Source organism: Heterodontus francisci, chromosome 18 (assembly GCF_036365525.1).
Source record: "Heterodontus francisci isolate sHetFra1 chromosome 18, sHetFra1.hap1, whole genome shotgun sequence".
NCBI classification, from domain to species: Eukaryota; Metazoa; Chordata; class Chondrichthyes; order Heterodontiformes; family Heterodontidae; genus Heterodontus; species Heterodontus francisci.
The window spans coordinates 89,562,327-89,590,256 of record NC_090388.1 but is presented as its reverse complement, the minus strand read 5'-3'; the positions used below and the strand labels follow the sequence as shown (position 1 = coordinate 89,590,256).

Sequence of the window (27,930 nt, the reverse complement as noted above, 5' to 3'; positions counted from 1 at the left end):
CACCACGGTCTGTGTCACACTGCAAAGGGACTGTACAGACCGACAGCACCACGGTCTGTGTCACACTGCAAAGGGACTGTACATAGCTGAAGGACCAGGGTCTGTGTCACGATGCAAAGGGACTGTCCATACCGACAGCACCAGTGTCTGTGTCACATGCAAAGGGACTGTACATACCTACAGCACCAGGGTCTGTGTCACACTGCCAAGTGACTGTACATACCTACAGCACCAGGGTCTGTGTCACACTGCCAAGGGACTGTACAGACCGACAGCACCAGGGTCTGTGTCACACTGCAAAGGGACTGTACATAGATGAAGGACCAGGCTCTGTGTCACACTGCAAAGGGACTGTACATACTGACAGCACCAGGGTCTGTGTCACACTGCAAAGGGACTGTACATTGCTGAAGGACCAGGGTCTGTGTCACACTGCAAAGGGACTGTGCATACCTACAGCACCACCGTCTGTGTCACACTGCAAAGGGACTGTACATAGCTTAAGGACCAGGGTCTGTCACACTGCAAAGGGACTGTACATACTGACAGCACCAGGGTCTGTGTCACACTGCAAAGGGACTGTACATACTGACAGCACCACGGTCTGTCACACTGCAAAGGGACTGTACATTCTGACAGCACCAGGGTCTGTGTCACACTGCAAAGGGACTGTACATACTGACAGCACCAGGGTCTGTGTCACACTGCAAAGGGACTGTACATACTGACAGCACCAGGGTCTGTGTCACACTGCAAAGGGACTGTACATACTGACAGCACCAGGGTCTGTGCCACACTGCAAAGGGACTGTACATACCTACAGCACCAGGGTCTGTGTCACACTGCAAAGGGACTGTACATACCAACAGAACCAGGATCTGTGTCACACTGCCAAGGGACTGTACATACCGACAGCACCACGGTCTGTGTCACACTGCAAAGGGACTGTACATACCGACAGCACCACGGTCTGTGTCACACTGCAAAGGGACTGTACATAGCTGAAGGACCAGGGTCTGTGTCACACTGCAAAGGGACTGTCCATACCGACAGCACCAGGGTCTGTGTCACACTGCAAAGGAACTGTACATACCTACAGCACCAGGGTCTGTGTCACACTGCAAAGGGACTGTCCATACCGACAGCACCAGGGTCTGTGTCACACTGCAAAGGAACTGTCCATACCGACAGCACCAGGGTCTGTGTCACACTGCAAAGGGACTGTCCATACCGACAGCACCAGGGTCTGTGTCACACTGCAAAGGAACTGTACATACCTACAGCACCACGGTCTGTGTCACACTGCAAAGGGACTGTACATAGCTGAAGGACCAGGGTCTGTGTCACACTGCAAAGGGACTGTACATAGCTGAAGGACCAGGATCTGTGTCACACTGCAAAGGGACTGTACATACTTACAGCACCAGGATCTGTGTCACACTGCAAAAGGACTGTACATACCGACAGCACCACGGTCTGTGTCACACTGCAAAGGGACTGTACATACCGACAGCACCAGGGTCTGTGTCACATTGCAAAGGGACCGTACCTATCTGCAGCACCAGGGTCTGTGTCACACTGCAAAGGGACTGTACATACCGACAGCACCAGGGTCTGTGTCACACTGCAAAGGGACTGTACAGACCGACAGCACCAGGGTCTGTGTCACACTGCAAAGGGACTGTACATTCCGACAGCACCAGGGTCTGTGTCACACTGCCAAGGGACTGTACATTCCGACAGCACCAGGGTCTGTGTCACACTGCAAAGGGACTGTACATACCTACAGCACCAGGGTCTGTGTCACACTGCAAAGGGACTGTGCATACTGACAGCACCAGGGTCTGTGTCACACTGCAAAGGGACCGTACCTATCTGCAGCACCAGGGTCTGTGTCACACTGCAAGGGACTGTACATACCTACAGCACCAGGGTCTGTGTCACACTGCAAAGGGACCGTACCTATCTGCAGCACCAGGGTCTGTGTCACACTGCAAGGGACTGTGCATACCTACAGCACCAGGGTCTGTGTCACATTGCAAAGGGACTGTACATACCTAATGCAGCAGAGTCTGTGTCACATCACACACACCGGCTGCAGCAGTCTGGAACACAGAGTTCTGAACGTGCTTACAGTAACAGAGTCTGGATTACACTACAAGAGCATCGCATATACCTACAGTAGATGAGTCTGGACCTTGTTGTCAGGGCACTGTATGTACCTATGGTAGCAGAGACTGGGTCACACTGTGGAAAGACTATACATACCTGCAGTAGTAGAGTCTGATTATCTCTCTGGTAGTTTTCTGGGATAGTTGGACTAACAGCTCTGGTCACTTTTGATGCTGTTTTTTTCTGACCTTTTTGAAGACAAATAAATTAAATACAAAAAGTGTTACAGTAATAAAGCATAACTGTAGTACAATACAATAAGCATTAATAATGATAGAATGAGGTTTGTTGAATTGCAGGAGTATTTTAATCAATCTCTGGAATTGTTTCAATGAATCTACACATCAATCTGTGGAAATCAGAAGGACAGATAGCTGTTAAATTGACCCTTTAGTTATCTGATCTAAAAAGGCAGGTGTTTGCAAATGACCCAGACTACCAGCTTACCGACTGACATTTTCAGATGCAGAATTCTCCAGGATATTCCAGCTTCTCTTGCCCCTTCCCCACACCCGCGAACCCACCAGAGTTCTGTAGTTCTAAGAAATGTCCTTTTTTCTGTCCCTGCCTCATGAGCCTTTGGATCTCTATGCATTCCCCTCCCCCCAGTCGACCCTGCTCACTCTCCACCCCACTCGGACTATCACGCCCCTCCCACCCCACCTCAACACCAATTCTATGCCACTGCAGCTCCAGGAACAGCATCTGGATTCATTCCCTAAAGCCCATCAGGAGCTGGTGGTGCATCATCATGTGCGCTTTAATGAGTCTGAAACTCTTGCTGACTCTGGCAGAGCCTGGAGCACTGCTGGCTGCATGTATAAGAAGTTTAAATGCAGATCAAACATTCACTGCTATAATGGGCTGTTAGAACTATTATACAATGAAAATTCTGCTTTGGTCTTCAACTTCAATTTCATTTGCAGTATTAGTCTGCTTCTACTAACACCTTTGCTCTAACTGACAGCTTGGCTGGCATTAAGGATTAACATTTACCGTTCCTCGAAGATTTAATTTCAGTGCATCCATGCTGCACAGTAAGCTGGGAAACAGTGACCTGAGAAAGAAATTTAAACAAAGTTACTCCTTGGATATGGGAGTGATACCAGACAACTGGAGGACTGCAAATATTACAACCTTGTTCAAAAAGGAGAGATGCGGGTAACTACAGGCCAATCGATGCAAAGTCACTGGAGGGAAAACTCCTAGAGCACTGTCATGAACAAAATTAATTCTCACTTGGAGAAAATGTGTTAATAAGGGAAAGCCAGAACAGACCTATTTAAGTTCTTTGATTGATGAAGGTATTACACAGTATTTCCAGCACAGACACTAATCAGTCTAACAGGTCCATGCCAGTGTTAATGCTCCACATCAGCCTCCTCCCACCCTTCCTCACTAACCCAATTAACATAGCCACCTATTCCTTTCTCCCTCATGTAGCTTCCCCTTAAATGCATTCATGCTAGTCGCCTCAACAACTCTTTCTGGTAGTGAGTTCCACATTCTAACATAACTCTGGGTCAAGAAGTTTCACCTAAATTCTTTAATTGGATTTATTAGTGACTTGTTTTTCGTTTATGGCCCTAGGTTTGGTCTCCCAAGTGGAAACATCTCCATCTACCTGATGAAACCCTTTCATCATCTTAAAGGCAGCTATCGAGTCACCCCTCAGTTTTCCTTTTCTTCAAGAAAAGAGCCCCAGCCTATTCAATGTTTCCCAATAGGTATAACCTCACAGTTCTGGTATCATTCGAATCATTGTTTTTGTACTTTCTGCAGTGCCTCTATACCCTTTTTACAATTATGGGGACAAGAACTTTAAATAAGGTTTAACCAAGGTTCTATGCAAACTTAACAGAACGTCTCTGCTGTTCACAGGAACATAGGAAACAGGAGTAGGCCATTCGGCCCCTCGAGCCTGTTCTATCATTCAACTGGATCAGGGCTGATCTTCCACCTCAATGCCATTTTCGTGCACTATCCCATCTCCCTTGATAGCTTTACTATCTAGAAATCTATCGATCTCTATCTTGAACATACTCAATGACTGAGCCTCCACCGTCCTCTGGGGCAGAGAATTCCACAGATTCACCACCGTCTGAGTGAAGAAATTCCTCATCTGAGTCCTAAATGGCCTATCTCTTATTCTGAGACTGCGTCCTCTGTTTCTAGACCTCCCCAACCAGGGGAAACATCCTTCCTGCATCAACCTTGTCGAGCCCTGTAACAGTTTTATATGCTTCAATGAGATCATCTCTCATTCTTCTAAACTCCAGAGAATACAGGCTCAGCCTCCTTAATCTTTCCTCAAAGGACAGTCCCGCCATCCCAGGAATCAGTCTGGTGAACCCTTGCTGTGCTCCCTCTATGACAAGTATATCCTTCCTTAGGTAAGGAGAACAAAATTGCACACAATACTCCAGGTGCGGTCTCATCAAGGCTCTATACAATTGCATCAAGATTTCTTTACTCCTGTACTCAAAATCTTCTTGCAATTAAGGCCAACATACCATTTCCCTTCCTAACTGCTTGCTGCACCTGCATGTCAGCTCTCAGTGACTTATGAACCAGGACACCCAGGTCCCTTTGGACATCAAAACTTCCCAAACTCTCACCATTTAAGTAATAAATAAATTTAAGCATTTCTGTTTTTCCTACCAAAGTGGATAAACTTCACATTTTTCCACATCATATTCCATCTGCCATGTTCTTGGCCACTCACACAGCTTGTCTAAATCCTCTTGAAGCCTCTTTGCATCCTCCTCACAACTCATATTCCCACCTAGTTTAGTGTCATCAGCAAACTTGGAAATATTACATTTTGTCCTCACATCCAAATCATCGATATAGATTGTGAATAGCTGGGGCCGAAACATGATCCTTGCGACACCCCACTAGTCACAGCCTGCCAACCTGAAAATGACCCGCTTATTCCTGTTCTGTTTTCTGTCCGTTAACCAATTCTCAATCCCATGTGCTCTAATTTTGCTTACTAACCTCCTGTGTGGGGTCTTACGAAAGCTTTCTGAAAATCCAAATAAACCACATCCACTGGTTCCCCTTTATCTATTCTTCTAGTTACGTACTCCATGTACGTAACTCCATGTTTGTCAAACACGATTTCCCTTTCATAAATCCATGTTGACTCTGCCCAGTCCTACCATTATTTTCTAAGTATCCAGTTATAACATCCTTTGCAATAGATTCTAGCATTTTGCCTACTACTGATGTCACGCTAACTGGCCTGTAGTTCCCCGTTTTCTCTCTCCCTCCCTTCTTAAATAGTGGGGTTACATTTGTTACATTCCAATCTTCAGGAACCGTTCCAGAATCTATAGAATTTTGGAAGATGATCACCAATGCATCCACTATCTCTACAACCACCTCTTTCAACACTCTGGAATGTAGATCATTAGATCCAGGGGATTTATCAACTTTCAGTCCCATTAATTTCTCCAGTTATTAATACTAATTTCTTTCAGTTCCTGATTCTCATTAGTCCCTTGGTTTTTTCGTATTTCTGGGAGATTTTTGGATCAGTGAAGACACTCACAAAGTTTAGTTTCTCTGCTATTTTCTTATTCCCCATAATAGAAACATAGAAAATAGGAGTAGGCCATTCGGCCCTTCGAGCCTACGCCGCCATTCATTATGATCATGGCTGATCATCCAACTCAGTAACCTGTTCCCGCTTTCCCCCCATATCCTTTGATCCCTTTCACCCCAAGAGCTATACCTAACTCCTTCTTGAAAACATACAATGTTTTGGCCTCAACTGCTTTCTGTGGTAGCGAATTCCACAGGCTCACCACTCTCTGGGTGAAGAAATTTCTCCTCATCTCAGTCCTGAAAGGTTTACCCTGTATCCTTAGACTATGAAATAAATAAATAATAAAATCATGTCTCTGCCTGTAATGGGCCCACATTTGTCTTTGCTAATCTTGTCCTTTACCTATAGAAGTTTTTACAGTCTGTTTTATGTTTCTCACTAGTTAACTTTCATGTTCTATTTTCTCTTGCTTTATTAGTTTCTTGGTCCTCCTTTGCTGAATTCTAAAATGCTCCCAATCCTGAGGCTGACTACTTTTTTTTGGCAACTTTACACACCTCTTCCTTTGATCTATTACGATCTTTAACTTCTCTTGTTAGCCATGGTTTTGATAACCTTTCCTGTGGGGTTTTTGTGCCTCAAAGGAATGTAAATTTGTCAACCACATTAATTCTTTAAATGCTTGCCACTGCCTGTCTACCATCATACCTTTTAATGTAGTGTCATGCAGGTCCCCACCTGCCAAGAATAAGGCATATTAATTCCACCACATGGACAGTAAATTTCAAATTGCTGCTGGGAAGAAGAGAAGGCCTACTAGAAGGGGTTGCAGGCCCTTGGCCTGAAAGACATTTTTGCATACTCGCAGACAGTGTTGGAACAAAGGGTATCCTCTGCTCCCAATACACAGAACAGACGTGGTCAGACCAGTTTAGTCACATGACTGGCTGTTGCAAAGTTTGAACTGAGTGTTAAATTGGAGAAAGTGTTGGAAGACAGAAGGCAGTTTTGCTCCGAGGCTGAGAACATGGGCTGGATTTTACGTTGGGCGGACGGAAGCTGGTCACCGACATAAAAGTCGGTGGCGAACCCGCTTCCGCCTTGCCTGGGGATCCGTTCAAAAATATGAGCAGTTCTGACAGAGCAAGTAGGGAGAAACTGTTTCCTCAGGTAAGTGGGGCAGTAACCAGAGGTCACAGATTTAAACAGGCAAAAGAACTAGAGGGGAAATGAGAAGAAACCTTGTCACACAGAGGGTTAAGATCTGGAGTGTACTCACTGAAAGAGTGGAAGCAGAATCCATAAGGAACCTTCAAAACATAACTGGGTATGTACCTCAAGAGGGCTAATTTGCAGGGTTAGAAGAAACAGAAAATGCTAGAAATACTCAGGTCAGACAGCATCTGTGACAGGTCTTCTTCTTTGACCTCATCATCTCGAGAGACAATGGGTAAGCGCCTGGAGGTGGTCAGTGGTGTGTGGAGCAGCGCCTGGAGTGGCTATAAAGGCCAATTCTACAGTGACAGGGTCTTCCACAGATGCTGCAGAAAAATGTGTTTGTCGGGGCAGTTACACAGTTGGCTCTCCCCTTGCGCTTCTGTCTTTTTTCCTGCCAACTGCCATGTCTCTTCGACTCGCCACACTTTAGCCCGGCCTTTATGGCTGCCCGCCAGCTCTGGTGAATGCTGGCAACTGACTCCCACGACTTGTGATCAATGTCACAGGACTGCATGTCGCGTTTGCAGACGTCTTCAAAGCGGAGACATGGTCGGCCGGTGGGTCTGATACCAGTGGCGAGCTCGCTGTACAATATGTCCTTGGGGATCCTGCCATCTTCCATGCGGCTCACACGGCCAAGTCATCTCAAGCGCCGCTGACTCAGTAGGGTGTATAAGCTGGGGATGTTGGCCGCCTCGAGGACTACTGTGTTGGAGATATGGTCCTGCCACCTGATGCCAAGGATTCTCCGGAGGCAGCAAAGATGGAATGAATTGAGACGTCGCTCTTGGCTGACATACGTTGTCCAGGCCTTCGCTGCCATAGAGCAAGGTACTGAGGACACAGGCTCGATACACTCGGACTTTTGTGTTCCGTGTCACTGCGCCATTTTCCCACACTCTCTTGGCCAGTCTGGACATAGCAGCGGAAGCCTTTCCCATGTGCTTGTTGATTTTTGCATCTAGAGACAGGTTACTGGTGATAGTTGAGCCCAGGTAGGTGAACTCTTGAACCACTTCCAGAGCGTGGTCGCCAATATTGATGGATGGAGCATTTCTGACATCCTGTCCCATGATGTTAGTTTTCTTGAGGCTGATGGTTAGGCCAAATCCGTTGCAGGCAGCCGCAAACCTGTCGATTAGACTCTGCAGACACTCTTCAGTGTGAGATGTTAAAGCAGCATCGTCAGCAAAGAGGAGCTCCCTAATGAGGACTTTCCGTACTTTGGTCTTCGCTCTTAGGCGGGCAAGGTTGAACAACCTGCCCCCTGATCTTGTGTGGAGGAAAATTCCTTCTTCTGAAGACTTGAACGCATGTGAGAGAAGAAAATCCCAAGAAGTGTGGGTGCGAGAACACAGCCCTGTTTCACGCCACTCAGGATCGGAAAGGGGTCTGATGAGGTGCCGCTATGTTGAATTGTGCCTTTCATATTGTCATGGGATGAGGTGATGATACTTAGTAGCTTTGGTGGACATCCAATCTTATCTAGTAGTCTGAAGAGACAACGTCTGCTGACGAGGTCAAAGGCTTTGGTGAGATCAATCTCTGCAAGGTAGAGGGGCATCTGTTGTTCGCGGCAATTCTCCTGTATCTGACGATAGGGAAAACAGCATGTCAATGATCGATCTCTCTGCACGAAAGCCACATTGTGCCTCAGGGTAGACGCACTCGGCCAGCTTCTGGAGCCTGTTTAAAGCGACTCGAGCAAAGACTTTCCCCACTATGCTGAGCAGTGAGATTCCACGGTAGTTGTTGCAGTCACCTTTGTTTTTATAGAAGGTGATGATATTGGCATCGCGCATGTCCTGAGGTACTGCTCCCTCGTCCCAGCACAGGCAAAGCAGTTCATGTAATGCTGAGAGTATAGCAGGCTTGGCACTCTTGATTATTTCAGGGGTAATGCTGTCCTTCCCAGGGGCTTTTCCGCTGGCTAGAGAATCAATGGCATCACCGAGTTCCGATTTTGTTGGCTGTACATCCAGCTCATCCATGACTGGTAGAGGCTGGGCTGCATTGAGGGCAGTCTCGGTGACAACATTCTCCCTGGAGTACAGTTCTAGGTAGTGCTCAACCCAGCGGTCCATTTGCTTGCGTTGGTCAGTGATTATGTCCCCTGATTGAGATTTGAGGGGTGCGATCTTCTTGATGGTTGGCCCAAAAGCTCTCTTCATGCCATCATACATTCCTCTGATGTTTCCGATGTCGGAGGCCAGCTGAATATGACTGCATAGGTGTTGCCAGTAGTCATTTGCACAGCGCCTGGCTGTTCTTTGTGCAGTGCTTCTGGCTGCTAACTCGCTGGGGGCTTTCTTGTAGTTCAACAGTGCAATGCGCTTAGCGGCTTTGACAGGTTCCAGCTCTTCAATATGAGATTGAAACCAGGCTGCATTCCTCTTCGCACATTAGCCATCGGTGGGCAAAGCTGACTCATAGATGGCGTCTCTGATGTGGGCCCACTTGGTCTCAGCATCCCCTGTGGGAGTGTTTTGAAGGGCTGTTACAAGTGAATTTAGAAATTTTTGTAACAACTGTGGATGAGAAATTCTGCTCGTGTTGATGCGCGGGTGGCCCTTCCGCTTGGAATGATGCAACTTCTTTGGTCTGAGTCTAACCTTGCTGCACACCAGGGAGTGGTCAGTGTTGCAGTCCACACTGTGGAAGCTGTGTGTGATTTGAACACTGCGACTGTGACAGGTCAAAACTTACAAAAGGCCATCGATCTGAAACATTAACTGTTTCGGTCTCTGCAGATTTTCCCTTCCCTGCTGAGTATTTCCAGCATTTTCTGTCTTTATTAGGCTTCCAGTATGCACAGTATTTTGCTTTGGTGCTAATTTGCAAGGTGATGGGAAGAAAGTTGGGGCGTGGGACAAAGCCAGCACAGGCATGAAGAACCGAAAGACCTCCTTCAGTGCTGCAAAATGCAATGATTAAAATTCACAACAGAAGCAACATGGAGTGAAATCTCCTAAAAACTGATCAGAAAAGATGAGATTATTGACTACAGCCTCCCTTCTTCCTCAGTACAAACTCCATTGAAAAAAGACAAGCTGCCTTCCAGAGGGGCTGAACACCATTACCAGTTACAATCTGGTGCCAGACAGGACTCAAACTAGTCGTGTGGCACTCTTACTACTCAACTTACACTGGTTCTCACTCAAAATGAATCAAAGCTTTCTAAAAAGGATTAATTAGACACAAAATAGAAAGCTCCAACTACAAGAGGTCAGAGAAAACACCAAGAGGTACAAAGGTGGCAAGCTTTTTATGTGGAATTTGTAATAAATTGAGAGGATGGACCAGAATATAAACACACATTCAGAAGTTGAGGGGATAAATGGTCATCAGCTTAGCAAATCGAGACAGTATAATTAATGTTCCATAAAAACATGCCATTACTGCACAGTGCTGTTTTGCAGATGGTGCCCAAAGCATGAGCTTTAATTTTGGCCTTGCAAATCCCAATCTATGACCAAATCTACAATTTACTGAGGGACAATTGTGCTCTTCCCAGGTGTGCTTATAACCAAAGGTATCTACTGAGAACATACTTTTGGGAGAAGGAACAGTCAATTTGGTTGTCAGGCCCCCTGACTAATCCTTCAACAGGGAAGGAGTCAGAGGCCCTGTCTTCATTTATTGTGAATGCGCACTACAGGGAAGAGACGACATTTGGGTAGTCAATGAGGTCTTTTAACATGAGACTTGAGATGTAAGCCAGGGACTCGGAGGTGAAAGATGCACAAGGTCATTTTTTTTTTACAGTTAGAAGCTATCTAAAAGGTAGGGTGCTACCAGACAGCTAGTCGGCCAGACAGGCAATCAGGTAGGAAGGAAGATTGGTGCAGCAACGGCTGACCAGGATGAATTAAGTGGCCGGTTAACAAGTATCATATGGAAAATTTATTATTTTTCTTGTTTGAGGAGGGTTCCATAGTTGGATGGATGAAGCTGAGATTTGTTTACATTTGTTATTCATTTTTCATTTACTATTTTAAAGTAAAGCAACTTTAACGGTTCACATCTGGCCTCGACTCGATAAGTATTTGAATCTGCCTTCAGAAAGCTCAGAGAAGCACGTGTTAAAAACAAACTATCCAGTCTACATCACAAGGAAGTTCTAATGTTACATTGCTGGGTTATGCTATTGTATAATTAGATACCACTCAGTATAGGCACAAGAAGGAACCCAAGACTCTTGGAGCACTTATAGGAGTAACAAGTACCACTGCAAACAAGCCTGCTGTACGGGCAGACCTCAAACTTGGATTAGAAACATTGTTTCATTCCATTGAATCGTTAAACATATTCAATTATTCAAATAGAAGACTGCACGATAGGAGAACCAGTAGATGTAGTACGCTTGGATTTCCAAAAGACATTCAATAATATGCCACACAAAACATTAACACACAAGATAAGGGTTGATGGAGTTGGAGGTAATATATTAGCACGATAGAGGACTGGTTAATGAACAGGAAGCAGACAATAGGGATAAACGGGACATTTTCAAGTTGGCAGGCTATAACACGTGGAGTGCTACAACCGTAGCTATTTACAATCTAGATTAATGACTTAGATGAAGAGATCCACAGTAATGTATCTAAAGTTTGTTGACAATACAAAGCTGGGTGGGAATGTAACCTGTGAAGAGGACACAAGCTACAAAGAGATACAGACAGGTTAAATGAATGGGCAACAAGGTGATAAATGGAGTATAATGTGGGGAAGTGTGAGGTTATTCACTTTGGTAAGAATAGAGAAGCAGAGTGTTTTCTAAAAAACATTTGAAACTTGTAAATGCTGACATTCTGAAGGACTTAAGTGCACTTGTACAAGGAACACAGTTAGCATGCAGGGACAACAAGCAATTAGGAAGGCAAATGACATGTTGGCCTTTATTGCAAGGGGACTGGAATACAGAAATAAAGAGGCCTTGCTATAATTGAAGAGACTATCCCAGAGCTGGCGGGCAGCCATAAAGACAGGGCTAAATTGTGGCGAGTCGAAGAGACTTAGTAGTTGGCAGGAAAAAAGACAGAGGCGCAAGGGGAGAGCCAACTGTGCAACAGCCCCAACAAACAAATTTCTCTGCAGCACCTGTGGAAGAGCCTGTCACTCCAGAATTGGCCTTTATAGCCACTCCAGGCGCTGCTTCACAAACCACTGACCACCTCCAGGCGCGTATCCATTGTCTCTCGAGATAAGGAGGCCCAAAAGAATCCCTGGAGTACTGTGTGGAGTTTTTGCCTCAATATTTAAGGAAGGATATACTTGCATTGGAGGTGAAACATAGAAAAAAAATAGGAGGCCATTTGGCCCTTCGAGCCTGCTCCGCCATTCATTATGTTCAAGGCTGATCATCTAACTCAGTAACCTGTTCCCGCTTTCGTCCCATACCCTTTGATCCCTTTAGACCCAAAAGCTATATCTAACTCCTTCTTGAAAACATACAATGTTTTGGCCTCAACTACTTTCTATGGTAGCGAATTCCACAGGCTCACCACTCCCTGGGTGAAGTAATTTCTCCTCGTCTCAGTCCTCAATGATTTATCTCGTAGCCTTAGACTATGACCCCTGGTTCTGGACTTGCCCACTATCGGGAATATAGAACAGTTCAGCACAGTACAGGCCCTTCGGCCCACGATGTTGTGCCGAACCTTTAACCTACTCTAAGATCAAACTACCTGCATACCCTTCATTCTACTATCATCCATGTACCTATCCAAGAGTCGCTTAAATGTCCCTAATGTATCTGCTTCTACCACCACCGCTGGCAGTGCATTCCACGCACCCACCACTCTCTGTGTAAAGAATCTACCTCTGACATCTCCCCGAAACCTTCCTCCAATCACCTTAAAATTATGCCCCCTGGTGATAGCCCTTTTCGCCCTGGGAAAAAGTCTTTCCTTCCTGCAACTACCCTGTCAAGTCCTTTTAGAATTTTATAGGTTTCTATGAGATCCCCCCTCGCTCTTCTGAACTCCAGTGAATATAATCCGAACTGACTCAATCTCTCCTCATACGTCAGTCCCACTATCCTAGGAATCAGTCTGGTAAACCTTCGCTGCACTCCCTCTATAGCAAGAGCATCCTTCCTCAGACAAGGAGACCAAAACTACACACAATATTCCAGGTGTGGCTTCACCAAAGTCCTGTATAATTGCAGCAAGACATCCTGCTCCTGTACACGAATCCTCTCGCTATGAAGGCCAACATACCATTTGCCTTTTTTACCACCTATTGCACCTGCATGCTTACTTTCAGCAACTGGTGTACGAGAACACCCAGGTCTCGCTGCATATTCCCCTCTCTGTTTATAGCCGTTCAGATAATAGTCGCCTTTCTGTTTTTGCTACCAAAGTGTATAACCTCACATTTATCCACAAAGGTTCACGAGACTGGTTCCTGGGATGAGACTGTTGTCCTATGATAAGATGCTGAGTAAGCTGGGCCTTTACTCTCTGGAGTTTAGAAAAAAGAGAGGTGATCTCATTGAAACATACAAGATTCTGAGGGGGCTTGACAGGGTAGACAGAGGTGGTTTCTCATGGCTGGGGACCCAGAACACAGGGACACAGTCTAAGGATAAGGGGCAAATCTTCTAGGACTGAGATGAGAAGAAATTTCTTCAGTCAAAGGGTTGTGAATCTGAGGAATTCTCTACCCCAGAGGGTTGTGGATGCTCCATCGTTGAGTATATTTAAGGCTGAGATCGACAAATTTTGGTGTCTCAGGGAATCAAGGGATATGGGGAGTGGGCCACAGAGTGGAGTTGAGGCAGAAGATCAGCTATGATTGTGCTGAATGGCAGAGCAGGCTCCAGGGGCCATACAGTCAACTCCTGCTCCTATTCCTTATGTTATGCCACAGTACAATTACTAAATACAGCCTTGATCACCAGCACATCAGTGACATGAGGAAATATGAACACCAAGCCAAAGAAGTGGAAATTCAGAGGCATGACCAAACATAGTGACTCCTGACAATGCAGCGGCCCACTGACGTCATCAGACAGACGCAAAAGGTCTCCTGTTCTCAGTGAGATGCTGCACATGTGCTGCCTATTCTTGCCAGGACTAATAGGCCCATGCGCAGGAAAACGTCATCAGCTACTCATTGCCCGTTTTCCCCCCACTCTGCTACTCTTAGCCGCCCCACTTGCTGCTCTCCCACCAGGCCTCGATGCTTTCTCCCCCTCCCCCGACCGGCCACTTCCCCCCTCAGTTGCTTGCTCCAGACATCGCCACTGCTCCCCCCGACTTTCATTGGCTGATTTCCCCACTCCTCGCTTTCTGCATCCCCACCCGCTCGCTCCTCACTCCACCCACCACTGCTGCTCTCGCCCCACTCCCCCCACCCTGCCCCCAGCTCTCCAGTCGCTCGATCCTCGCTTCCAGATTCTCCCCTCCACGCACCCCCACCCCCGCTCCAGACGCTTGCTCTAAGCTGCGCTACTACCCTCTCTTTGGCCACTTGGAGTGAGGAGCGAGCGGCTAGAGAGCTGAGGGGGGGGGGGGAAAAGACAGTAAGGAGTGAGCGGCCGGATTGCTCCAGGCTGGGTGGGGGGGGGGGGGGGGGGGAAGTAAGGAGTGAGCAGTCAGAGAGCTCCAGGCGGGGTGGGGGGGGGGGGGAAAAGAGAGAGAGACAGTAAGGAGTGAGCAGTCAGACAGCTCCAGGCGGGGTGGAGGGGGGGGACACTAAGGAGTGAGCAGTCAGAGAGCTCCAGGCGGGGAGGGGGGGGGGAGAAGTAAGGAGTGAGCAGTCAGAGAGCTCCAGGCGGGGTGGGGGGGACAGTAAGGAGTGAGCAGTCAGAGAGCTCCAGGCGGGTTGAGCAGGGGGACAGTAAGGAGTGAGCAGTCAGAGAGCTCCAGGCGGGGTGGGGGGGGGGAAAGAGAGAGAGACAGTAAGGAGTGAGCAGTCAGACAGCTCCAGGCGGGGTGGAGGGGGGGGGACACTAAGGAGTGAGCAGTCAGAGAGCTCCAGGCGGGGAGGGGGGGGGGGAGAAGTAAGGAGTGAGCAGTCAGAGAGCTCCAGGCGGGTTGAGCAGGGGGACAGTAAGGAGTGAGCAGTCAGAGAGCTCCAGGCGGAGTGGGGGGGGGGGACAGTAAGGAGTGAGCAGATAGAGAGCTCCAGGCGGGGTGGGGGGGGGGACAGTTAGGAGTGAGCAGTCAGAGAGCTCCAGGCGGGGTGGGGGGAAGTAAGGAGTGAGCAGTCAGAGAGCACCAGGCGGGGTGGGGGGGGGGGTGGGGGGGGGGGAGAAACAGTTAGGAGTGAGCAGTCAGAGAGCCCCATGCGGGGTGGAGTGAGGGGGAAAGTAAGGAGTGAGCAGTCAGAGAGCACCAGGCGGGGTGAGGGGGGATACTAAGGAGTGAGCAGTCAGAGAGCTCCAGGTGGGGTGGGGGGGAAACAGTTAGGAGTGAGCAGTCAAAGAGCCCCAGGCGGGGTGGGGGGGTGGGGGTGGGGGGGAGAAGTAAGGAGTGAGCAGTCAGAGAGCTCCAGGCGGGGTGAGGGGGGACACTAAGGAGTGAGCAGTCAGAGAGCTCCAGGCGGGGTGGGGGTGGACAGTAAGGAGTGAGCAGTCAGAGAGCTCCAAGCGGGGTGGGGGGTGGGGTCAGTAAGGAGAGAGCAGTCAGAGAGCTCCAGGCGGGGTGAGGGGGGGGGGGGGGGTGGCGGGCAGTGAGCGAGCAGCTGGAGAGCAGTGGTGGTCGGAGGAGCAAGTGGCTGGAGAGCAGGAAGCCAGGAGCAGGGAACAATTGGCCAAGGGGAAAAGGGTGGTGGGGGGGTGGCTGAGGAGGGAGGGTGGGGAGTGATTGAGGGCCGGGGGGTGGGTGGTGGGGTTGGGGGGGGGCAGGAAAAGAGAGGCTATAGCGAGTGTGAATGTGTGTATTGGGAGAACGTAACCATGTAAATGTTGACTTTACTGTCACATAGAAAGTTGCTTTACATGCCAAATTTCAATGGCTGTATCATACCAGAGATCTTTTATCCTTGTGAAAATAAATAAAAATAGTTGAGCAGGAAACAGCCAAGAAATGATACAAATGAAGCAATGGCAGGAAGGAGCAGTGGACTGTTGGGGGTGGGATGGAGGCAGCGATGGCAGCCTTTGAGGGGATTTTCGGTTTGAAGTTGTTTTTCTGTGACAAATTGAGCAGTGCCATCTTTAATCCTGAACATCACAGACAGTGACGTTTTAGTGGAAGAGGCTTCATTTGCGTTGTCAGCAAACTCAGCCATGACCAAAAGTCTAGTCAAAAAGAACAGTTTTAAGGAGGTCTGAGGAGGCAATAGGAAGGCAAAACGGGGGAGAAGAATGAACGAGACCACAGAGCCAACACCTTGGGAGTGTCCAGACTGGGGGTGGGGTGGGGGGGGGAGAAAATAGGTGTTGGTGGTTGGAGGGGGGAGAAGGTGGGAGAATGAATCTCCTGCAATGGCTTCTCTGGCTGCTGTTAACTCTGGAGTCCTCTAAAGGTCTGTCCTTGGTCTCCTCCTATTTCTCATCTATTTGCTGCCCCTTGCCAACATAATCCAGGGTCACATTAGATTCCACATTATACTATACTCAGTTGGTAGCATGCTCGCCTCGGAGTCACAAGGTTCTGGGTTCAAGTCCCACTCTAGTACCTGAGCACATAAATCAAGACTGACACTCCTGTGCAGTACTGTGGCAGTGCTGCACTGTCGGAGGTGCCATCTTTTGCTCGAGACATTCAACCGAGGTCTATTCTGCCGGCTCAGCTGGATGTAAAAGATCCTGTGGCAATATTTAGAAGAGGAATAGGGGGAGTAACCCCAGCCACTTGGCCAATATTTATCCCTCAATCAACATCTCAAACAGATTATCTGGTCATTATCACATTACTGTTTGCGGGAGTTTTCCTGCATTCCTACAACACATAAAAAAAGTACTTCACTGGCTGCAAAGCACTTTCGACACGTTCATATAAATGCAAGTCTTTTTTTTCCCCCACACTTATGCTGATGACACCAAGCTCTCCTAAATGCTATTAATTCAGGAACTGTACTCTTGGATAGGAAAACTGTCAATGTCACTATCATTTAAGAAGGGTAGGAGAGATAAACTCGGAAATTACAGGCCCAGTAATCTAATATCAGTTGTAAGTTCCTAGAACCTATTAGGGAAAGAGTGACTGAGTGACTTGGGTAAATATGGGCTGATTTGAGAAAGCCAGCATGGATTTGTAAAACCGGTTTAATGCAGCTTGTAGAATTTTTTTGTAGGAGATAATAAATGTGGTAGCTAATGAAGTGTCCATGGATGTTATGTATATGGACTTCCATAAGTCATTCAATAAGGTTCCATATAAAAGAGACTGTAAACAAAAATGAATCGGAAGTAACCTATTGACTTGGAAAGGGAGTCATACCTAGCACAAAGGAAGATGGTTGTGGTTGTCGCAGGACACTGCTGCAGGAGTTCCTCAGGGTAGTGTCCTAGGTCCAAACATCTTCAGCAGCTTCAGCAATGACCTTCCCTCCGTCATAAGGTCAGAAGTGGGGTTTTCACTGATGATTTCACTGTTCAGCACCATTCGCGGCTCCTCAGAGATTGAAGCAGTCCATGTCCATATACAGCAAGACCTGGACAACATTCGGCTGATAAGTGGCAAGCAACATTCCAGCCACACAAGTGCCAGGCAATGACCATCTCCAACAAGAGAGAATCTAACGATCTCCCCCTTAATATTCACTGGCATTACCATCGCTGAATCCCCCACTATCAACATCCTGGAGGTTAAAACTGACCAGAAAACTGTCCTGCAGAAGCCACATAAGTATTGTGGCTACAAGAGCAAGTCAGAGGCTGGGAATTCTGTGGCACGAAACCCATCTCCTGTCTCCCCAAAGCAGCTCCACCATCTACAAGGCACAAGTCAGGAGCGTGATGGAATACTCTCCATTCGCCTGGATGAGTACGGCTCCAATAACACTCAGGAAGCTCAACGCCATTCAAAACAAAGCAGCCCACTTGATTGGCACCTCATCTACCGCCTTAAACATTCACTCCCTGCACCACTGACGCACAGTGGCAGCAGTGTGTACCATATACAAGATGCACTGCAGCAACACACCACACCTCCTTCAACAGCACCTTCCAAACACACGACCTCTTCCACCTAGGACAAGGGCAGCAGACACACGGCAGCACCTCCACCTGCAAGTTCCTCTCCAAGACACACACCATCCTGACTTGGAATTATATCGCTGTCACCGTATGTCACTGGATCAAAATCCTGGAACTCCCTCCCAAACGGCGCTGTGGGATACCCGCAACAGATGGACTGCAGCAGTTCAAGAAGGCAGCTCATCACCACCTTCTCAAGGGCAATTAGGATTGGGCAACAAATGCTGGCCATGCCAGCGATGCCCACAGTCCATGAAACGAATGATAAAATGTCCTTAACAAGGAAGATGCTGCGCAGGTCATTGTGAAAGAGGAGGTAGTTCAGACACTTGAAGGGTTTAAAATTGATAAAGAGGTATCGGATAGGCTGTCTGTACTTTAAGTTGATCAGGCACCAAGAGCAAGGATATTGAGGGAAGTGAGAATGGAAATTGTGGAGGCACTGGCCATAATTTTCCAATCTTCCTTAGACTCTAGGTTGGTGTCAGAGAATTGAAAACTTGCAAATGTTGCACCCTTGTTCAAAAAGAGGTGTAAAGATAAGCCCAGAAACAACAGGTTTAACCTTGTTGGTGGGAAAGTTTCTAGAAATGATAATTCAGGACAAAATAAATTGTCACTTAGACAAATGTGGGTTCATTAAGGAAAACCAGCAAGGATTTGTTAAGGGAAAATCATGTTTAACTAACTTGCTCGAGTCATTTCATGAGGTAACACAAAGGGTTGATGACGATAATGCGGTCGATGCGGTGCCCAAAAGATATTTGATACAATTTCGCACAATAGACTTGTGAGCAAAGCTATAGCTCATGGAATAAAGGGGAGAGTACCAACATGGATACAAAATTGGCTGAGTGACGAGAAACAGAGCAGTGGTTAATGGATGTTTTTCAGGCTGGAGGAAGGTTTGTAGTGGAGTTCCCCAGGGATCAGTGTTGGGACCATTGCTTTTCCTGATATATATTAGTGACCTGCACTTCAACGTACAGGGAACAATTAAAAAATTTGCGAGGATATGAAACTTGGAAGCATTGTTATCTGTTTGGAGGATAGTGTAGAACTTCAAAAGGACATAAACAAGTTGGTGAAATGGGCAGCCACATGGCAGATGAAATTCAATGTGACGATGTGTGAAGTGGTTCATTTTGGTAGGAAGAACATGGAGACACAAATATAAAAGGGGTGCAGGAGCAGAGGGACCCAGTTGTATATGTACATTGGTCACTGAAGGTGGCAGGACAGGTTGAGAGCACGATTGATAAACCATAGCATCTCCTCGACTTTATTAATAGAGGCACAGAGTGCAAGAGCAAGGAAGTTATGTTGAACTTGTATAAAACACTGGTTTGGCCTCCACTGGAGTAATGCGTCCAGTTCTGGGTGCCACATTTAAGGAAATATGTGAAGGCATTGCAGAGTGCAGAAAAAAATCACGAGAATGGTTCCAGGAATGAGGAAGTTCACTTATGAAGATAGACTGGAGAGATTGGGACTGTTTTCCTTGAAAAGAAGGTTGAGAGGAGACTTGATAGAGGTATTCAAAAATCATGAGGAGTCTGGACAGGGTAGATAGGGAAAAACTGTTCTCAATCGTGAAAGGATCAAGAACCAGACAGCACAGATTTATGGGAATTGGCAAAAGCAACAGTGACATGAGAAATAACATTTTCATGCAGCGAGTGGTTAGGATCTTGGATGCACTGCCTGAGAGCATGGTGGAGGCAGGTTCAACTGAGGCATTCAAGACGGAATTGGATGATTATCCGAAAATCAAAAACGTGCAGGGCTACGGGCAGAAGGCAGGGGAGCGGCACCGAGTGAATTGCTTCTTCAGACAGCCAGCAGACACACCACACTGAGTGGCCTCTTTCTGTGCTGTAACCATGCTATGATTCTATAATACCAGGACTATAAGGGTTAAATTATGAGGACAGGTTGCATAGATTTGGCTTGTATTCCTTTAAGTGCAGAAAATTACGAGTGGCGTAAGAGGTCTTAAGAGAGAGAAACTATTACCTCAGATGGGGAGCCCAAAGCCACGGGGCATAACCTTAAAATTAGAGCTAGGCCATTCAGGGAGATGTCAGGAAGCACTTCACACAAAGGTTTAGTGAAACTCTGGAACACTCTTCCCCTGAAAAGCTCTAAGGCCAATTGAAAATCCCAAAATCAAGACTGATAGGTTTTTGCTGGACAAGGGTATTAAGGGTTATGGAGCAAAAAGATCAATACAGTTACGATACACAACAGGCATGACCCAACTGAATGCTGGAACAGGCATGAGGGATGAATGGCTTACTGCTGTTATTTTTTCTGTGATGGAATCTGTGGTTGCACAGCTTTTTTATTCAAAAAGACACCAACTGAGGGGGAAAGTAGAATTGAATCCAAAACAAAATTGAAACAGAAGTTGGAAAAACTACTTCAGGTTTCTGGGCAAACTGGTTCTGACCAATGTCAGAGTCCTCCCCAATCAGGCAGACAAGGCAGATCAGGAAGGAGTGGAGCACCAGCAAGAAGAAAATGAAGATTGAATCCAGCAGCTGTTTCTGTTACTTCAGGTAGCTGACTAACCAGACCAGACCATACAGCGCACAGGTTGTCATTGACGGACTCAGATTAAGGGAAGACTGGTAAATCCACACCAACGGGACTATTGTGAGCAGAGCTGAAGCGATTCTGCAGAAGTGCACCTTGTGGTGAAGACCGCACCCATGGAGTTCAGATTGAGGGAACTCAATCGCCCGGAAAAACAGCAGCTAAAGCTTTGAAGAAAGGAGCTGAAAATCTGCTTCGGAGACTTCAGAGTTGGGAAAAACTGAGAGACTGTAACTGGTGTCATTTACGCACGGTGGACTGTCCAATAAAACTACGAGATCCATCTGTGTTTTATCTGACAGTTAAGGTGTAATTGGTAATAAATATATCGACCACGATCGGTCTGGTGCCTCATGTTTAATTTATGCTAGTTTTGGTTTGAGTGTTAAATGTGAAATCTTGACTGGTTTGTTGCTTAAATTGGGGTCAATCGGTAGATTTGATTCTCTGTTTGCTGATGGTCTCCATGGGGATCAATACACGTCTTTCACATGTACCTCACCATCACCTGTCTTTACCCTTCCACTGCGTCTGATTTGTCACACTGCTTGTCTAACATACAGTATTTGGAGTAGAAATTTCCTCCAATTAAATATTGGGAAGGTCAAAGCCAGCTTTCAGTGACCAACTCTACTTCTGAGCGACCGATTCCATTCTCCTCTGTGGCCCATGTCTGGGGTTGAACCAGAATGATCACAACCTCGGCATCCTGAGCTCAGCTAATGACCCTGGATGCTCTCCATCACCATGATCGCATACTTCCACCCTCCGATATAACAGCCATTGCCTCAGCCCATTCTGCTTCTGGAACCCTCACCCAATGCTCTCTTGGTCAGCCTCCCATCTTCCACACCTTGTAATCTTGAACTCATCCAAAACGCTGTTGTCTGTATGCAGCAACACCTCACATTTCTACTTCTCATCCTTGTTCAAATCCCTTCAGGGCATCTGCCCTCTCCAACCCTCCAAACTCTTCCAGGCCTATAACTGCCTGCGATCACTGGGTTCCTCCAACTCTGGCTTTTTACATGCCCCTGATTTGCTTTGCTCCGTGATTGTTGTTGACCAGTAAATCAACACGTTGGGAGAGGAAAGAGGAGAACCAACACTCAAAGAAAAACAAAACTTTATGGCTCAGAAGGAGGCCATTCAGCCCATCAGGTTCTTGCCAGCCAAAAAATGAAACTATCCAGCCTAATTCCACTTTCCAGCTCTTGGTCCTTAGTCCTATAATTTACTGAACCTCAAATATATATCCAAGTTTTTTTTTTAAATGTGAGGATGACTGCCTCAACCGCTCTTTGAGGCAGTGAGTTCCAGACCCCGACCATCCTCTAGATGAAAAAGAATTCTCAACTCCCCTCTAATCCGTCTGCTAATTACTTCAAACATATGGCCCCTGGTTATTTAACACTCTGTTTGGGGTCTTCCTATCCACTCTATATTGGACCCTCAATTTTACTGACATCAATTAAATCACCCTTCAGCCTGTTACGAGTGCTTCCATTTTGTTAAATTTTGAGGGCTTGTGTTTTAAAACCGAAAAGGAATCCATGCATTTTTTTTTTTAAAAAAGGGTTACCGAGAGGTTGTTTGAAAACAACATTTATTGCAAGTCATGTGCTTTGGGCAGTGAACGGAGAGACCTTGGTGACCTGGAGGAAAACGTTTACAGAGAACTGACAGGTCAAGATTTGTAGGGGTCAGGAATATTGACTCTTGAGATATTCTGGTTTCGCTTTGGACAGGCAGTTGGAGGATGGACAGTGTTTTGAAAAGGAGTTAAAAAATCAACCTGCCAAGGACGAAACTCCAACTCAGCCTTTTCCAGCTCCTTGAAAAGCCTGCCAGTTTTTCCATCTCTTTGAGAAGCTCTTAGAAGCGAGTGTAAGAAATAGAGAAATTGATGCTGCATTCCTCCTGAAAGGCCTGCTTGAAACCCCCATTACTGCATTTCTCCCGAGACGCTGGAAACCTGCCGAATAAATCCTCGTCGCTGCCTGAAAAGATTGCTCCAGAAAAGGATTCCAGTGACCCATATGCCCAGACGCCAGAAAAAAAGGACATCTTTCCATATCTTGTCTTTTTTCTTCAAGAATTATCAAGTATTTGTCCAAAGTATTCTGTTATTTTTTCTAACAGAGCTTGAAAGAGAAAAAAATCTACTTCTCAGTTAACGTGTACACGTGTGAAGTGTTAAGGTAAAAAGAGAACTTTCATACTTGAACCGGTGTTATTGGTTAAGACTTGTTTTATAATAAACTGACAACTTTGATGTTTAATAATAGAAACCTGGCTGGTGTATTTAATTCTGGGATAAAAATATGATTGACCGTATTGGTAACTGGGTAAAAATTTAAATATATGTTGTGACCTGTGGAGAAGTGAGACTAGAAATAAAATACAGTGCACTCCTCCCGACTCGGTCGTAACATATATTTGGGGGCTCTGTGCGGGATAACCCACGTGCAATTGCAAATGGGGTAATAATAATTAAAAAGAGGAAAAACAAAACAAAAAAAACACAGGTTTCCTGTGCAATAGAGTGAAGTCTACACTACCGGAATGTCTTTATTAGTTGCTGCGACCTTTCTGGGAAGGAGGATGTATCCCTGAGTGATTTGAGAAACTTAACCAAGGTTAGACTAAAGGATTTGGCAGAACTGTTGGTGTTAAGAGTTAAAACCAGGGGCTAAGAAAGCAGACATCATTGAAGTAATAGCGCACCATTTGAAATTGGAAGAAAAAGGCGAACCAGAGGATAGTGCAGTTGAATTAGCTAAAATTCAGTTACAGATGAAGCAGCTTGAGCTTGAACAGGAAAAAGAGCTGAAAAAACTTGAGCTTGAACAGGAAAGAGAATTGACAATTGAATAGCCAGACAGATGAAGTGGCCAAAGGAAAGCTGGTCACTGCTTATGCAAGGCAGGTTGATGGGTAGAGCTCATGAAGTTTATGCTATGCTTTCTGAGGAGGCTTCTACAAATTACGAGATGGCAAAAAAGTCTATTCTTGTTGCATATGAATTGGTCCCTGAAGCGTACCAGCAGAAATTTCAGAACCTCCGGCGATAGCCTAGACAGACCTACATAGAATTTGACAGGGGTAAAGCAAATTAATTTTGATCATTGGATACGGGCACTAAAGGTAGAGGTCACCAATGAGAACCTTGGGAATTAATTCTCCTGGAAGAATTTAAAAATTCACTCCCTCCATTAGTAAGAACCCTTGTAGAAAACCAGAACGTTTCAACAGCCAGACAGGCAGATGATTACGAGCTTGTTTACAAGCTCAAGTCCTTTGCCCATCACGCCCACAAATCAGAGAAGGATAGAAGGTGGGAGGGTGAAAGGAAGGCAAGCAGCCGGAGACAGGAAGGGACTGCTGGGAATGTCCCGGGATCTTCTCCTCAGACCAGAAAGGAAGATGCTGAGGGTGGAAGTGAGGTCCGCAAGCCTACGTGTTACCATTGTCACAAGGTGGGACACCGTGCAGCAGAATGCATGGAAGTTGCAGGGTAAACCTATGGGACTTTTTGGGGTGCACAAAGTCAATGCAGAGAAAGGGGCCGTGACCAAGAGTACAACAAATCAGGCTGTAGCTCTGACTGCAACTGTGAGTGCGGGGGATGCGAATAAGATACCTGAGAGTTTTAGGGAATTCTCGTCAAAAGGAAAATGAACTCCTCATCCCTCAAGTGAGGTAGGCAAACATATTGTTATACTTAGGGATACAGGAGCCACCCAAACTCTTTTGCTGGGAAAAGGCAGAATTTTCCACCAGCGAGAGCACTGAATGCTCAGTTTCAGTGGTATTGGCGGGAAGTATATACCCGTACTTTGTATCGAGTGTACCTGGAGCGTGACCTAATGTCTAGAACGGTAAAAAGCTGAGGCAAAGGAAGTTCCAGAAGGCTACTATATTAAAAATGGGATTCTGATGAGGAAGTGAAGACCACCTCACAGAACCGCGGACAAAGAATGGACGGCTGTTCACCAGATAGTGGTACCACACAAGTATTGCTGAGAAATATTAAGGAATGCACATGAAATTTCTATAGCGGGACATGTGGGAATCTGGAAGACTCAATCACATATAGGCTGACATTTTTACTGGCCAGTTCTTCCCACGGACGTGGTACATTTTTGTAAAACATGCCATACGTGCCAGATTGTGGGGAGGAGGATAAGCAAGCACGTAATAGGGACAGTGAAGGATGAATGCGATAGTGAGGATGAGGCAGAAGGAGGAAATTCTCAAACTGAACCTCCTACTATCCGGTTAATTAATACTAAATTGTTGTTAGGGAGATTGGACACTATGCTTTCATATTTAAATTCAGAACGAGAAGACCAAACAAGGCTACTCACAGCATTTAAAAGAGTCTGTAGGGATAAGCCAGGATGAACAACCTTAGCCACACATGATGTGGATGTAGGGGAATCCTTTCTTATGAATCAGCATCCTTATCACTTAAGTCCAGAGAAACAGAACCAGGTAAAAGTAGAAATCCAATACATGTGGAAAACTACCTAACTGAACCCAGTCAAAGCAGCTGGAGTTCCCCAGTGGTGATAGCACCTAAACCTGACAGTTCAACGAGACTCTGTATAGACTACAAAAAAGTGAATGCAGTAACAAAGGCAGATTCCTACCCAATTCCTCGCTTGGCAGAATTGGAGGTGACACGCTTTTTACAAAAATAGATTTGTTAAAGGGATACTGGCAGGTTCCTTTAACACCCCAAGTTAAAGAAATATTGCCTTTTGTCACATCAGTCTTTTCCAATGCTGAGTAATGCCATTTGGGTTAAAAAAAAAAAAAAAAAATGCCCCAGCAACTTTTCAGAGACGAATGAACCAAGTGGTAGCCAGTGTTCCGAACTGTGTGGTTTACCTTGATGGGTTGATACACAGACGCTTGCGAGGACCACTTGAAACAACTAGAAACTCTGGTCAGAAAATTACAGTCAGCTGATTTGGTCATAAATTTTGCCAAAATTTCAAAAACCAGAATGCCAGACTATTCCGCTGGAGTTTACTATTACAGCCCTATCTCTCTTTGGCCTCCTTGCCTTGGGAGACAATGGGTAAGCGCCTGAAGGTGGTCAGTGGTTTGTGAAGCAGCGCCTGGAGTGGCTATAAAGGCCAATTCTAGAGTGACAGACTCTTCCACAGATAAAATTAGTTATTGGGGCTGTTACACAGTTGGCTCTCCCCTTGCACTTCTGTCTTTTTTCCTGCCAACTGCGAAGTCTCTTCAACTTGCCACACTTTAACCCCACCTTTATGGCTGCCCGCCAGCTCTGGTGATCACTGGCAACTGACTCCCACAACTTGCGATCAATGTCACAGGACTTCATGTCGCATTTGCAGACATCTTTAAAGCGGAGACATGGTCGGCCGGTGGGTCTGATACCAGTGATGAGCTCGCTGTACAATGTGTCCTTGGAGATCCTGCCATCTTCCATGCGGCTCACATGGCCAAGCCATCTCAAGCGCTGCTGGCTCAGTAGGGTGTATATGCTGGGGACGTTGGCCGCCTCGAGGACTTCTGTGTTGGAGATACGGTCCTGCCACCTGATGCCAAGGATTCTCCGGAGACGGCAAAGATGGAATGAATTGAGACGGCGCTCTTGGCTGGCATACGTTGTCCAGGCCTCGCTGCCGTGGAGCAAGGTACTGATGACACAGGCTTGATACACTTGGACTTTTGTGTTCCGTGTCAGTGCGCCATTTTCCCACACTCTCTTGGCCAGTCTGGACATAGCAGTGGAAGCCTTTCCCATGCACTTGTTCATTTCTGCATCAAGTGACAGGTTACTGCTGATAGTTGAGCCTAGGTAGGTGAACTCTTGAACCACTTCCAGAGCGTGGTCACCGATATTGATGGATGGAGCATTTCTGACGTCCTGTCCCATGATGTTCGTTTCCTTGAGGCTGATTGTTAGGCCAAATTCGTTGCAGGCAGCCGCGATCCTGTCAATGAGTCTCTGCAGACACTCTTCTGTGTGGGATGTTAATGCAGCATCGTCAGCAAACAGAAGTTCCCTGATGAGGACTTTCTGTACTTTGGTCTTCGCTCTTAGACGGGCAAGGTTGAAAAACCTGCCATCTGATCTTGTGTGGAGGAAAATTCCTTCTTCTGAAGACTTGAACGCATGTGAGAGCAGCAGGGAGAAGAAGATCCCAAACAGTGTAGGTGCGATAGGAATAGGAAAGGGGTCTGATGAGGCGCCGCTATGCTGAATTGTGCCTTTCATGTTGTCATGGAATGAGGTGATGATACTTAGTTTTGGTGGACATCCGATCTTTTCTCGTAGTCTGAAGAGACCACGTCTGCTGACGAGGTCAAAGGCTTTGGTGAGATCAATGAAAGTAACGTAGAGGGGCATCTGTTGTTCATGACATTTCTCCGATAGCTGGCGAAGGGAGAACAGCATGTCAATGGTGGATCTCTGCTCGCAAACCACACTGTGCCTCAGGGTAGACACACTCAGCCAGCTTCTGGAACCTGTTTAAAGCGACTCGAGCAAAGACTTTCCCCACTATGCCGAGCAGGGAGATTCCACAGTAGTTGTTGCAGTCACCGCGGTCACCCTTGTTCTTATAGAGAGTGATGATATTGACATCGCACATGCCCTGAGGTACTGCTCCCTCGTCCCAGCACAGGCAAAGCAGTTCGTAGAGTGCTGAAAGTATAGCAGGCTTGGCACTCTTGATTATTTCAGGGGTAATGCCGTCCTTCCCAGGGGCTTTTCCGCTGGCTAGAGAATCAATGACATCACTGAGTTCCGTGACTGGCAGAGACTGGACTGCATTGAGGGCGGTCTCAGTGACATTTTCCCTGGAGTACAGTTCTAGGTAGTGCTCCACCCAGCGGTCCATTTGCTTGTGTTGGTCAGTGATTGTGTCCCGATTTAGATTTGAGGGGGCGATCTTCCTGATGGTTGGCCCAAAAGCTCTCTTAATGCCATCATACATTCCTCTGATGTTTCCGTTGTCAGAGGCCAGCTGAATATGACTGCATAGGTGTTGCCAGTAGTCATTTGCGCAGCGCCTGGCTGTTCTTTGTGCAGTGCTTCTGGCAGCTTTAAGTGCTACGGATGTTAAATCGCTGGGGGCTTTCTTGTAGTTCAGCAATGCAATGCGCTTAGCGGCTATGCCAGCTCTTCAAAGTGAGATTGAAACCAGTCTGCATTCCACTTCACACGTTTGCCATAGGTGGTCATTGCTGA

At 46.6% G+C, this 27,930-nt stretch overlaps 1 protein-coding gene across 8 annotated transcripts in view; it reads right to left on the bottom strand.

Moving 5' to 3' along the window:
* The window catches only part of ccdc77 (coiled-coil domain containing 77), a 204,209-nt gene that overhangs the window by 138,277 nt on the left and 38,002 nt on the right, over positions 1-27,930 (bottom strand). For all 8 annotated transcript variants that reach the window (XR_010976902.1, XR_010976903.1, XM_068051115.1 and 5 more), the window contains exons 5-6: positions 3,169-3,229; positions 2,269-2,360 (exon numbers count right to left, since the gene is read on the bottom strand). Coding sequence is in view for 6 of the 8 variants with exons in the window: in XM_068051115.1 (XP_067907216.1) it covers positions 2,269-2,360; positions 3,169-3,229 (153 nt within the window). In the remaining 2 variants the exon portion in view is untranslated. The remainder of the gene's footprint in view (positions 1-2,268; positions 2,361-3,168; positions 3,230-27,930) is intronic.